General features: G+C 43.2%; 1 protein-coding gene across 1 annotated transcript in view; it reads left to right on the top strand.

The window, feature by feature from the left end:
- MRPS6 (mitochondrial ribosomal protein S6) overlaps positions 1-13,915 on the top strand; it is a 65,500-nt gene extending 51,585 nt beyond the window's left edge. Inside the window, exon 3 of the mRNA XM_082840314.1 lies at positions 13,352-13,915. Within this exon, the coding sequence (XP_082696440.1) occupies positions 13,352-13,541 (190 nt within the window). The 3' untranslated portion in view covers positions 13,542-13,915. The remainder of the gene's footprint in view (positions 1-13,351) is intronic.
- Positions 13,916-14,342: the final 427 nt, after the last annotated feature.

The following is a 14,342-nucleotide window of genomic DNA, read 5'->3' as shown; positions in this document are numbered from 1 at the left end:
AGATGCCCTAGTTTGTCAATTTTACTTGACCATGTTACTTTGTTTTTGTAACACTCGCTAATGTTCTTCACAGTGGCTTTTGGTAAATGAGACGAGGGGCTAGTGTAGTTGGGAGTTCCCTGGTTTGGAGATTTAAAATTGAGTGGCGTGTCAGATGGCTGCATTGTGGAGCTTAAGCTTAGTCTGATATTCCCTTAGGTGCAGCCAGTCCTCCCATAGTCACTAACCCCAGTGACGTTTGTAGTAGGCATTTTGTTCACTTGTCAAGTTCTTTTTGTGCACTGACATAGCCACAGAAGGCATTACAAGCATGTACGAAGGAGACTATGTGCCAGGGTGTGTTAGGTGCTGGGAAGGTTCACTTTTATGAAGTGGTTGAGAAGAAACAGGGTGGACTTGTGTGTTACGCATTTATTAGCATTCAGAAGTTTTTGGCTCTTTTCAGACAGCCCTGGAGGCCGTGAAACGTATCTGTAATTTTGGTGGGGCACTGGTTTGACCCCTGAGGTTGATATGTTGAGAGCCGGTTTTTTAACTGGCTAACGAGTGAGCCCTAGATGCCCTCCATGAATCCACATTGCATTGTGGTCCTGTTGGTTTTAAGTGTTTGTTGCTTTTACATTTTGTGGGAAGAAATGGTATATCCTAGTGGCATTCCTAGGTCTCAGGATGGTTCTTAGGATCGTTGTGGTTCTTGATCTCAAGGAGTTTTCACTTGAATTAAAGACATGACTGCATATGGCTAACCTAGGCACCAGCCAAGGGGCTGTAAGCACAGGGGCCCAGCACAGAACCGTCCCTCTGACCGAGGCTGATAGCCAGGCGTCTCTCTTGCAGTTACTTCCATCATGTTGAGTGATTGCCTCCCATCTCACCTCTTTCCCCCAAATCCATACCCCTGCTACACACATGCCAAGTAGGCCTGCTCGAAAGAAGAATGGACTGAGAGAGTGCTTAGGTAGGAGAGATAGTGCTACTTTAGGGTTATTTGGGAAGCTTTCCAAAAGGAGGAGGTGGTACCTTGAAAGTGGTACCTGGTGTTTATTATTATATCAAGCCTATTACCAGTTTATGCCAAAAAAAAAAATCATTATATTCCAAATATTAACGTAGTCAGTCCTGACTTTGGGAACAGGTTACATTCCAGGAATTTGTCTGTAAGTTTATTGTTTATAACTGGGAACCTATTTTCCCATTGGAACAACTTGATGGTTAAGTTCCCAGGCTGATCCACAGAAACTTACTTAAACGCATAATCTCTGAGGGTCAATAGAATTGGACGAGTCATTTATGTCCCCTAGTGACAGGGAAGAGTTGACCGGATGCCCTCTTGCTGTTTGGGCCAGGTTGGGATGGTTGGGAAGTTTGGGTCTTCGGACCGTTTTTCCTGATAGAGGCTTCTGGCCTCACTCACCACCCATTTCCCGAGGCAGTGTCTGGAAACCACTGGAGCATGATTAAGAGCTGGGGGTAGAGTGGGGGGTTGGGGGGGGGGATGGTCTTAGAGGGGCTGGGATTTATTCTCAGCTCTGGATTTGCTTTGGTCTCCTGGGGGCCCTCCCACATTACCTTTGTGCTTTCACATGCTCACCTTCGTACCCTCATCAACTCTCTGGGAAAGGCAAGGTGGTTGTTGTGGAAAATTCTTTCTGTATTCCTTGGTGTCTAAAAGGGGACAGTGTTACACAGGCAGAAGGGAGTAAGTGCTCATTTAGACCCTTGCTCAGAAGAGGCAGGTTTTTACTGAATCATAGTATCAGTCACCCTCTGCCAGAACTGCCTTAGCATCTTCCTCCAGGGCTGCACAGACTGGTTTAAGGCTCTCTTTCCACTAGATGGGGCTGGACTGAGACTAAGAGGGATTTCTGGTGCAGGAGAGGGAACCTTAGAAGAAACCGTAGTCTATAATGCAGCGATGGGCTTGTGCCTGTTTGTAAAAGGATGCCCCAGATTGCTTTGACTGTTTTTACCACCTCTACTTTCACTGCAGTGCGATTGGGCTGACTTCAGAGTGTGTGTGTATGAGAACTCTTAAGTAGTGGAGGAGGTTTTTCTTGCCTGTTTTGTCCCTCCTTTGTCTGTTCTCATGTGTTTAAAATGTGAATAGGTGCTTATAGCAAAGATCTGCGGGCCTACATATAAGACGCCTTTCTGTTTACGGGTAAGCAGAATGATAAAAATAACTGGCTCTATGGTGAATCAGTGGAATTTTACTGACTTGCTCTCCAAATGTGTCTGCAGCTAACTCCAAGAGTGCTGGCACCCTCTCTAGAGGAGATTGATTCTCCTCTGTAGTTTTCCCGTTAGCTAACGTTTCTATGTTCTTGTGCTTTCCTGCCAGCATTAAGTCCAGGCCAGCATCCTGACCCCATTCTTGTGTGTAGGTGCTTCACGATGGGGTTTCAGGGCAGGGCTGCTGTGGCCTTGGAGGTTTCTTTTTAGTGGCAGTGTCCCAAGATTTGTAAGAATTCTGCAGCAGGTTTGGTAGTTTTTAAAATGTATGAGACCCAACGGATTTTAAAAAAGGAATGGGGCTTTTCCATGCAGAGGCTGTCTTGCTTTTAAGGAGAATAATTCACTGCTTCAGTGAAGCCTGAATCCAGCAAGGTTTAACGGATACAGTCTAGGAACTGGCATTCAAACGGATCTGTTTCCTATGTTCCAAAAGGCTTGAAGAGGCTTCCTGGCTGCAAATCCCTCTCCTCTCCCTCCCCCACCCCACTCACGGGGAGCCACTGAGCACTTCAGTGGAAATTTCCACTCATCTGCGAGGGGGAGGGCGAGGCTGTGAGTGAGTGTGTGACTGAGAGAGACAGACAAAGAAAACTCACATTCAAGCAGGCACTTTCTATGGACAACTTGTAACTGTAGGGTGAAGACGGAAGTGAAATAAAAACCAAATAGAACCTTTAGTGTTTAGGTGCGTTGCAAGAAGCCACTCGGGTGGGTGAGGTCTGGCAGGCTGCAGAGCATTGTGTCAGGAGGCCACTGAGTGGTTTGCTGGTCTTGTTGCCTAGAGCGGAGGGCAGAAAGGACGCTGAGGGCTGCTGGCTCCCTCGAGAAGCTGAGCTGGGGATGGAGTATGCTTGGTGGCACTGGGCTCAGTCTGTCCTGGGCAAGCCCTTTCTCTGGGTCTTCTCAGATCTCTGTGGGGTTTCAGTCATGTAGTGGAGAGTTTTGTAGTGCGTGTCTTAAGAAATATAGAAAGGGTTAACTGTTACTTCAAGACCACGTGGGCAGTTCTGCCTACGAGATGGTTCCCTGTTCCTCCAACTTTTGAACATGGGACTGTGATGAGAAAGGCACTAGTGTACTAAACCTTTTTTTGTCCTTTCTCTCCTTGCCGGTATCCATCATTTCCTTGCTTCTACTTCTGCAGCGTTGGTGCCACCTAAAATCCAAGTGCTTTTCTATAGAAAAGAGAGAAGCTGATGTCTACCTTGCGGATGAAGTGATTCTATAATGAGAACCACATGTGGGACAATACACCTTGAAATGTCAACACCATTGGGATTTGTGTTGAAGGCGAGAGCAGTGCTACCCTGGCTACCTGGTGTGCAGAACCATTTCACTGGTGCTACTGAACATGTAGCTGGAGGGGCTGGGAATGTAGACTGTAATTAGATTTGAGATTGCTAAACTGGATTTTTCCAAAATGATTGGTTCATATATTGATTTAATCACTGATTAGAGTAAACGTGAAGAATGGAAAACTGGCTATTTGGAGAACTTGATTTTTTTTTTTTTCCTTATTGGAATGTCAGCTTTTGGGCATGTCTAGGCAGTTGTAATTATAGTCATAATTGTAAACTACCTTGAGTGAGGAGCTTATCCCGAGAATGGAGATACGGGTCTACATGTTAGATGTGTTACGACGTTTGGTCTTGTGTTTTGATTCTGCGTAGCTAGGTTAGGGGAAGAAGCAAATATTGTTATCTCATTGTGGGATAAAGGTGGAGCAGATTCCTCTAGAGATACCGAGCCCCTCTTTTGGCCCCCTTCCTTGAACAGCAGCTCGTCTGTATTTCAGAATGGCTTCTCCATGGCAGATTTCAGTGGGATGTAGGGAGTTCCGAGGTTGTTTTGTCAACCTAATTCCTATTTTTACAGGTCTGTTATGGACCTGTGTTGTCATGGGAAGGGGATCCTTGCAGGCATCAGAAGCTGCCCAGACCTACAACTCCAAGTAGGCTGTTTCTGGGCTTCACTTCTCATTGTCATTCCTTAGGTCTCCTGTGGTTAGAAAACCCCACTAATATGTATAAAATAGGTAACTAACAAGAACCTGCTGTATAAAAAAATAAATAAAATGAAATTCAAAAAAGAAAAGAAAAACCCAGTAGCTAGGAGTGAGGTGTCCATGACCGCCGCGTCATTTCCACAGTCTCCTGCGGGACTGGGAGATGTGTGAAGGTCTTGGAAGCCTGGGTTTCTGCTAACACTGTGGCCCTTGTGACTTTTCTCCCCAGCTGGACTCAGTGTTCCAGGGGGTCAAGACCATGTGTACCTCATCTTTTTAGTCTCCTGAGGTTTGCCCATAGTAGATGTTCATTGATGGTTAAGTTTGTCCAAGATAAACCAGTGAGAAGAAGAATATATCCTGGCAGTAACCAAGAATTGGTCAGTGCATCTCTGTGTGGGAAAGCCTTAAAGAACTATTGACCTGTGTGCTTGGGCCGCTAAGGCAGATAGAGGTTGTCCTGGACTCCTGCTTGTTTCCCTCACAGGGGGGAGGGACAGCTTGGTTCCCTGGAGGGAGATGTGGAGGTAAGAGGTTAGCTATTTTTTTAAATTAAATTAATTTATTTTATTTTATTTATTTTATTTTTGGCTGCGTTGGATCTTTGTTGCTGCACCCGGGCTTTTCTCTAGTTGCAGCAAGCAGGGGCTACTCTTCGTTGTGGTGCGCGGGCTTCTCATTGCGGTGGCTTCTCTTGTTGTGGAGCACAGGCTCTAGGCATGTGGGCTTCAGTAGTTGTGGCACACGGGCTCAGTAGTTGTGGCTCACGGGCTCAGTAGTTGTGGCTCGCGGGCTTTAGAACACAGGCTCAGTAGTTGTGGGCTTAGTTGCTCAGCAGCATGTGGGATCTTCCTGCACCAGGGCTCAAACCCGTGTCCCCTGCATTGGCGGGTAGATTCTTAACCACTGCGCCACCAGGGAAGCCCAAGAGGTTAGCTTTCAACTGTGAATGTAAGGTTAGCTTTCAACTCTGAATACAGTAAGATCTGCCCATCTCTGAGCCACTCCTAGCCCCTTCTCTGTCTTGGTGGTGTTTCCTTTTTGTGGAAATTTCCACAGTGCAATAAGGAGCATGGGAGTAGAAGCAGTCTTGCCCACATGCGCCCCAGGCGTAGATCAACAGTGTGATAAGCATGAAGTGACTGTCACAGCTGTGGCTGTGGGCACTAACCCATTTGCATCTTGGCCAGTGCTTTTGTTTGGGTTTGGTTGCTGGATGAGTGTCCTGACTGGTAGAGGGAAGGCAGAGTAGCTAAAAGAAGGTAAAGGCTGGAGGGGTTTTGGTAGTAACAGAGCCTCCTGAAGCCAAGCTTAGGATTCTCAGACCTTTTTCTAGTGCTTTTCTTTATCCTTGAGAAACCATCAGAATGCCAGTTGCTGGCTAGCAAGAGATGTAGTTGACAGAGTGGGAGCTGAGGGGTCTGGAGTCTGGATCCTGCCTCACCCTTTGTGACCTGGTGCAGATCAGTTCCCTTGAAAGCAGCGGAAGGGGTTGGACTGCGTCGTCTTCACGGTCCTCTCCCCATTCACTGGGGTTCTGTAACCCAGTGATCCCAAAGTTCTCTGTGGCTTCTTATGTCCTGGAGTCAAAAGACGTACTCTTAGGATCCTGGCTGAGGCCGCTTAGTAGCTGAGTGACCTTGAACTAACGACTTAATCATTATAAAATTCAAAGGAGATAATGTGTAGGAAACCACTTTGAACAGTGCTAGTTGTTGCTGGGGAGAAGGCTGCTGGGCCCACACCAGCACCCAGCACCACTTCCTCTTGCACTTCCTGAGTTGCCACATGGAGTGGAGCTTCCACTTCCTCCTCCTCTCCCTCAGGAACTGTTTAAAAGAAAGTTCTATCTAAGACACTTGCCTTTACATTTCTGAAATAATATCTGGCCTCTAGTTTCCATCCTTGGGTATCTTTTTACCCTTATCACAAAATGGTATCCAAAAAACTTTGGGCTATTTCTTAGCTTTATTTGGTGAGTGCCAGTGTATGGAGGATACTGCTCAGGAAGACTGCACGATAACTGATTTGTGGGCAGATGAGTTGCTTGTTGGCTATCGTAAACACACTCTCTCTTAGAAACATGTTTAGACTCAGAGGCTAGCCCATAAAAATACCTCTGTGGTGTAGAAGAATGGAAAATGGAAGAAGACAATGCTTGCTGAACCCCAGGTATGGTATCTGACTAACTTGAATACTTGACCGTAAAGACGGGCAGGCTTAACTCACTAGAGCAAGAGACACCTGTGTACTCTCTGGTGGGGGGGGGGGTGTGGAGCATTTACAGGGCTGGCAGTGGTAACTGTGCCCAGAGCATGTCAGGCCCTTGCTAAGCATTTCCCTCCGTATGTTACCCTGTGTAATAGATGGCATTTCACAGTGCACTGCCTCCGGCTATCAGGGCTTTAAGTGGAGTAAAGCAAAAGAGGAAGACACTTCTAGGGAAACTAGACAAAAAGCAAGGAAAGAGGAGGGAGCTCAGAGAGGACGTATATGTGTTTAAAGAAAAATTGCCGCTATAGAACGAAGTATTGTGGGATGTTAACAGACAGAGGGTGAGGTCATAACTTGTCCATGGTAGCTAGGCAAGACATTTTGATGTATATTGGATGAAAGAACAGATGGATAAAAAAAGGGAAGAGAGATGCTGGAGGCCATGTTGAATGAGAGCGTTCCCAGCCCTGGCCACCAGGCGGCCATCATTATTGGAGGTTGGAGGAGTGGGAAAAGTGCTGAGAGTTGACAAGGAGAAGGTAATTTAAGGTCGATTACACTTTTTTTTTTTTTAACATCTTTATTGGAGTATAGTTGCTTTACAATGGTGTGTTATTTTCTGCTTTGTAACAAAGTGAATCAGTTATACATATACATATGTTCCCATATCTCTTCCCTCTTGCGTCTCCCTCCCTCCCACCCTCCCTATCCCACCCCTCTAGGTGCTTACAAAGCACCGAGCTGATCTCCTTGTGCTATGCGGCTGCTTCCCACTAGCTATCTATTTTACGTTTGGTAGTGTATATATGTCCATGCCACTCTCTCACTTTGTCACAGCTTACCCTTCCCCCTCCCCATATCCTCAAGTCCATGCTCTAGTAGGTCTGTGTCTTTATTCCCATCTTACCCCTAGGTACTTCATACACTTATTTTTTAAGCTCTAATTCAGAGCCTTACTCAAGGTAAGTAATCAATAATTAACCATTGAACAAATGAGCAGTTCTTAAGTTGGGTGATTGCAACCATAGTGCCTGCTTTGTGGAGTAGAAATAAACAAGTAGAATTAAACCTTGGAAGATTTGGCCAGGTTGGTGTGTAATTTTCAGAGTAAGCCCAAATGGTGGTCTCATTGTTGAGCACACATGCAAGTCAGTGATCAAGAAGTTTGCCAGGTCGTGGAGGAATTGGCATTTTTATTTCATTTCTTCGTTGTTGTTTTTTTTTTGCGGTACGCGGGCCTCTCACTGTTGTGGCCTCTCCCATTGCGGAGCACAGGCTCTGGACGTGCAGGCTCAGCGGCCATGGCTCATGGGCCTAGCCGCTCCGCGGCATGTGGGATCCTCCCGGACCGGGGCACGAACCCGTGTCCCCTGCATCGGCAGGTGGACTCCCAGCCATTGCGCCACCAGGGAAGTCCTTTATTTCATTTCTTGAAAAACCCTCGGCGTCTTCATCAGCTGTAGTTACTCCTCATCACCACCACTCTGTATCGAGTCATTCACCAAGTCCTGCTCATTCAACTTCTACATGCCATTTTAAAATCAACAGCTTTGTAGAGGTATAAATGACACATAATAAACTGCACATATATGTCAACCCATGAAATCACCACAATCAAGATGATAAATTGGTCACCCTAAAGTTTCCTCCTGCCTCTTGTGATCCTTCCTTCCACTTATCCACCATCTGATCTCCTTTCTTTCACTATAGATTAGCTTATATTTTCTAAAATCTTATTTAGATAGAATCAGACAGTATGTACTCTTTTTTACTCTAGTTTCTTTTACTCAGTGAAATTATTGTGAGATTCATCAGTGGTATGTATTAATAGTTTATTCCTTTTTATTGCTGAGTAGTATGCCATTTTATGGATATACTACAGTTGCTTATCAGTTTACATGTTAATGGATATTTGTGTTATTTCCAGTTTCGGGTTGTTACAAGTAAAGCTGCTATGAACATCGATGTAGAAGTTGTTCTGTGGGCATATGCTTTAATTTTCTTGGGTAAACCTAGGAATGGAATGGCTTGATCATAATGGCAGGTGTATGTTTAACTTTTTAAGAGACTGCCACACTGGTTTCCAAAGTTGGTTGTATCATTTTGCATTCCCACTAGCAGTGTATGAGAGTGTCAGTTCCTCTACATGCTCACCACACTTGGTATGGTCATTTTTTAGCCATTCTAGTAGGTAACTCTTTGTGGTTTTAGTTTGCATTTCTCTAACGACTAGTGGTATTAAGCATCTTTTCATATGCTTCTTCGCCATTGTATATCTTCATTGAAATGCCTTTTCAAATTTTATGTCCATTTTTAAAAATTGTTTTTTTAATTAAACTGAGAGTTTTTAATATTCTAGAAATAAGTCCTTTATCAAATATGAGTTTGCAAGTCCCAGTGCATGGCTTGTCTTCTTATTATCTTAAGAGTGTCTTGCAAAGAGCAGTTTTTAATTTTGATGAAGTCTAAAATATCAAATTTTTCTTTTATGGATTGTGCTTTTGGTGTCATGTCTAAGGAATCTTTGCTTAACCCAAGGTCACAAGGATTTTCTCCTGTGTTTTCTTCTAGTTTTCTAGCTTTGTGTTTTATGTTTAGATTCGGGTTCTAGTTTGAGTTAATTTTTGTATATGGTACAAGCATGGATCAAAGAGCTCATTTTTTTGCCTATGGATATCAAATTGTTCCAGCACCTTTTGTTGAAAGGACTATCCTTTCTTTACTGAATTGCCTTTGCATCTTTGTCACAAATCAGTTGTGCATTTGGATCTATTACTGAACTCCCTATTCTATTGATCTGTTTGTTTATCTTTATATAAATGCCATACTGTCTTGATTACCATAGCTTTATAGTAAGTCTTGAAATCAGGTAGTGTTAGTCCTTCAACTTCATTCTTTATCAAAGTTGTTTTGGCTGTTCTTGGTCTTTTGAATTTCCATATGAACTTAAGAATCAGTTGTCAATTTCTAACAAAAAAGCCTTAGGAGCGCAGGCTCAGCGGCCATGGCTCACGGGCCTAGCCGCTCTGCAGCATGTGGGATCCTTCCAGACCGGGGCACGAACCCGCGCCCCCTGCATCGGCAGGCAGACTCTCAACCACTGCGCCACCAGGGAAGCCCCTGACTGGGACTCTTTTGACTCTTTATGTCAGTTTGGGAAAACAGACAACTAAACAAGTTGAATCTTCCTACCCACGAACAAGGTATACCTCTCTATTTACGTATGTTTTCTTTAACTTCTTTCAGCAATGTTTTATAGTTTTAATTTACAAGTCTTGCACATCTTCTGTCAGATTTATCACTAAATATTTAATTTCAAGGTCTGATGATTTGTTGCTAGTATATAGAAATACAGTTGATTTTTGTTTATTGATCTTGTATCTTGCAACCTTGTTAAACTTACAGTCTGGTATCTTTTCCATAAGCTTCTTCAGATTTTTCTGTATACACGTTCGTGACATCTGCAAATAAAGACAGTTTTACTTTTTCCTTATCAACCTGGATGTTGTTTGTTTGTTTGTTTGTTTGTTTGTTTTTCGCGGTACATGGACCTCTCAGTGTTGTGGCCTCTCCCACTGCAGAGCACAGGCTCCGGACGCGCAGGCTCAGCGGCCATGGCTCACAGGCCCAGCCGCTCCGTGGCATGTGGGATCTTCCCGGACCGGGGCACAAACCCGTGTCCCCTGCATCAGCAGGCGGACTCTCAACCACTGCACCACCAGGGAAGCCCAACCTGGATGTTTTTTACTTCTTTTTTTTCTTGCCTTATTGCACTGGCAAGGCACTTCAGTAAAATGTAGATAGAAGTAATGAGAGTAGACGTTCTTGTTTGTTCCCACTCTTAGGGGGAAAGCATTCAGACTTTGACCAGTTAGTTTGATGTTAGCTGTAGGTTTTTCAAAGATGCTTTTTATAAGGTTGTAGAAGATTCCTTCTTTCCTGAGCTTGCTGAGAGTTTTTGTCAGGAATGGATATGGGATTTTGCTAAATGCTGTTTTCTGCATCTATTGGAATGATCACATGGTTTTTCTTTTTTAGTTTGTTAATATGGTGATTTTCATTGACTTTCAAATGTTAAGCCAATCTTGCATTCTTGGACTAAATCCTACTTGGTCAGGATATATTGTCCTTTTTATATATTTTAGTAGTCAATTTGCTAAAATTTTGTTTAAAATCTTTTCATTTATGTTTATGAGGGATGTTGGTCTGTTTTTTTCTTTTCTTTTAGTGTCTTTGTGTGGTCTTGGTACCAGGGTAATGCTGACTTCATAGGACAAGTTCAAAAGTGTTGTCCTACTTTCCAGACCAATTTGTATCAGAATTGGTACTTTTTTCTTAAACATTTGGTAGATTTTGCCAGTGAAACCATTTGTGCCTATAGTTATCCTTGTGGGAAGGTTTTTAACTACAAATTTAATTTCTTTGATAGATATAGGGCTATTCAGGTCATCTGTTCCTTTTTGAGTGAGTTTTGATAGTTTGTATTTTTCAAGGAATTTCAGTTAGGTTGTCAGTTTATTGCAAAAGTTTTTTTTTATGATATTCCCTTACCATTCTTTTAATATCTGTAAACTTTGTAGTCGTTTCACCTTTCTCATTCCTAAATATCAGTAATTTGTATCTTATCTCTTTACTGATCAGTCCGATTGGAATTGTATCAGTTTTATTGATCTCATTGAACTAGTATTTGGTGTCACTGATGTTCTCTGTTGTTTTTCCTGCTTCAGGGATTTGTGCTCTGATTTTTATTATTTTCTTTTCTGGTCTTACTTTGCATTTAATTTGCTCTTCTTTTCCTAGTTTCTTAAGGTGGAAGCTGAGGTCATTGATTTGAGGCCCTTCTTCTAGTCTTACATAGATGTTTAGTGCTGTAAGTTTACTGCGAAGTACTGCTTTAGTGGCGTTCTCCAAATTTGATGTGTTGTTTTCATTTTCATTCAATTCAAAGTATTTTGTGATTTCCCTTTTGATTTCTTCTTTGACCCATAGGTTATTTAGATGTATGTTTAGTTTCCAAGTATTTGGGGATTTTCTCAAGATTTTTCTGTATGACTCGAATCCCTTTAGATGTATTGAAAATGAGCCCATATTCTGGGCTCATTTTATGGCCGGAATATGGTCGTCCTTGGTAAATGTTTTGTATGCCCTTGAGAACCAATATGTATCTTGCTGTTGTTGGGTGGAGGGGTCTATAAATGTCAGATCCAGTTGGTTGAGGGTGGTGTTTGCTTCTTCTCTAACCTTGCTGGTTTTCTGTATACTAGATCTGTTGATTACTGAGAGGAATGTTAAAAGTGTCCACCTATAATTGTGGATTTGTCTCTTTCTCTTTTCAGTTCTGTTAGTTTTTACTTTCTGTATGTTGTAGCTCTGTTATCTGTAAGTACACATTTAGGAATTTTGTGTCTTCTTGGTGAACCCATCGTTAAGTATTGTCTCTTTTTTCCCCTGATAATTTTTTTTTGCTCAGAAGTCTCCTTTGTCTGATATTACTGTAGCCACTTCAACTCTCTTTTGGTTAGTGTTTTTGCATGATATATATTTTTCTGTGCTTTAACTTTTAATTATTTTTACTTGAATAACTTTCCCACTAGGCTTGTGAATGGTCACATGGGAAGTTGGGAATTTTTCATATGAGTTTTGAACCCTCTCCTTGTGTAGAACTACACAAAATGCCATACTTTTTCTAATAACGTTCTTCCTTGCTGAATTTGTTCATTTTTACTTTGGTCTTTCCTGCTTTCTGTGAGAATTCCACCTTTCATGCCAACACACCACTGTGAAATATTTACTGTGGACCTGATGTACGTTAGCCTATGCTCAGGGTGCTGGGGATGTAGCAACAAAGTCCTTCTTCCTAGGGCAGTTACGTTTCAGTGGAGTGAGACAGACTGTAAACAAATATACACTGTGTTAGTGGTGATAAAGTGCTATGGGGAAAAAAATAAAGCATTAAGAAAGGGAGGTAAGAGGGATGAGGCTGGGTGGGTGGGGCAGAAGGGCTGTCTGACAAGGTGACTTTTGGACAAGACGTGATGGAAGTGAGGGATGAACCGTGTGGAACTAGGGTGAAGAATATTTCTGGTAGAGGCACAAAGAGTGCAAAGACCTAGGATGGGAATATGCTTGGGAGAAGAGTGTGGCTGGAACCAAATAAGTGGTGTCAAAGGTCATCTGAACCAGCTGGAACATTGTAGAATTCTGAAATACTGCGCTGAAAACTGTCCTTTAACAGCACCGTGGTCCAAACCAAACAGTACAAGTGAGGCTTCAACTTTTGCAACAGAGCATGGGTGGGGTGGGCAGGGAATAGAGACACTTATTCCTTTGCATCGGCATACAGCCAACTACTGATAAAGTTATTAAGACTGAAGACCAGTGAGCTGTATGAGATGTCTGTCTGTGTTAGTCTGGTCTGAGTAGATGAATGTTAAATTCTTTCTGTCACCCAAGATTCAAGTACTTTTCTTTTGTTCCTTGTCAGTTCTTGAATGTGCTGGATAGTCTTAGATGAGTCCCAGGCCTTTCTTAACCTTTTTCTAGTTTGTGAAGTATGGCTGATACTTACTGTATGTCTTAGGTGCGTTAAGTCACTTGTAAAATCCTTTGGAAAATTAGAAGACTCATAGATGTTTTCACAAAAAGCATCAACTAATGGTTTGAAAAATTCAGTGGAGTGTAATGGGAAAGGCCGTAGGAAAAGGGAGGTCGGGCACAGCACTACACTTCGGTTCAGCTGGTCAGCTCGCAGTTTCTCTTTTGACAAAGATGTGTATGTGTGTTTGTAGGTAGTTGATGTCTGTATGTGGAGGGGAGTAAAACAAAAACATAGACCAAAATAGTGAGATTGCTGTATTTCAGAATGCAGCACATTCACAAATTTTTATTTTATTGCAGGTATTTCTTGGTGGATTTTTACGCACCGACAACAACTGTTGAAGGCATAATGGAGCATTTGTCTCGAGACATTGATGTGATTAGACCAAATATTGTAAAACACCCTCTGACCCAGGAAGTGAAAGAGTGTGAAGGGATCGTCCCAGTCCCACTTGAAGAAAAGCTGTATTCCACCAAGAAGAGGAAGTGAGAAGATTCACCAGATTTTAGCCTTCAGTTTAATTCTCTCACTTTTGAGCACCATGGATTAATAACTGACCAGCCTGATCTTTATGTAAGAGGGTGCTTTCAGTGTCCTTTGATTTTTCTAAGGTACTTTTAGTTCTTGATCCCCTTTGCTGTGAAAAGTCGGGGAATGGCCTCCTTAGAGCCACATTGTAATATATGGCATCAGCGCTCCCTGCTCGATTGCGTTTCACGAATGTAATTTGTCAGTGAGGACTTTGCCCTACAGCAGCACTAACACTGCTTTGAAGAGCAAAGATTATAAAAACCACTTTGGATTACACACTAGTCATTCAGACTGTATACCACCATGCAAAATAAAAATTTAAGACCATCGTATTATATGAGTAACTTTTGATCAGAGTGAAAGTCTGTGATTTTAAAGAACTTTTGCCTCGTCACCCCCCCCCCCCAGCACTGTGCCCCATCCAAGGCCTCACAGCTCCGGTCTGCCCAGAATGCTGGCAGCGTGTGGGCGGGGCTCCCGGTTACCAGCACAGGTTCAAGACTGGGAGAAGCCACGGTGAGGGCAGGTGGGATGTGTCTGTCCCTTGACTCCTGGGCAGTCACTTTTCCTTTCCTCTCACAATTAACTTGTCCTTGTGGTGGGTGCTGCTCTTGGTAGAGGGGCGTGTGTGTTCTGTGGCAGTTGGTGGTGGCACTGCTTCCTGTCATTCCTCTGCCAGTAGCACTGCTTCCTCACTGTCCCTCGGGCCTGCAGACCTCTTTGGGGAAGTGGCCACCTGTGAACTCTGCACCTCCTCCC

Source organism: Leucopleurus acutus, assembly GCF_964270905.1.
Source record: "Leucopleurus acutus genome assembly, chromosome: 5".
NCBI lineage: Eukaryota > Metazoa > Chordata > Mammalia > Artiodactyla > Delphinidae > Leucopleurus > Leucopleurus acutus.
This window is presented reverse-complemented; position numbering and strand designations above follow the sequence as displayed.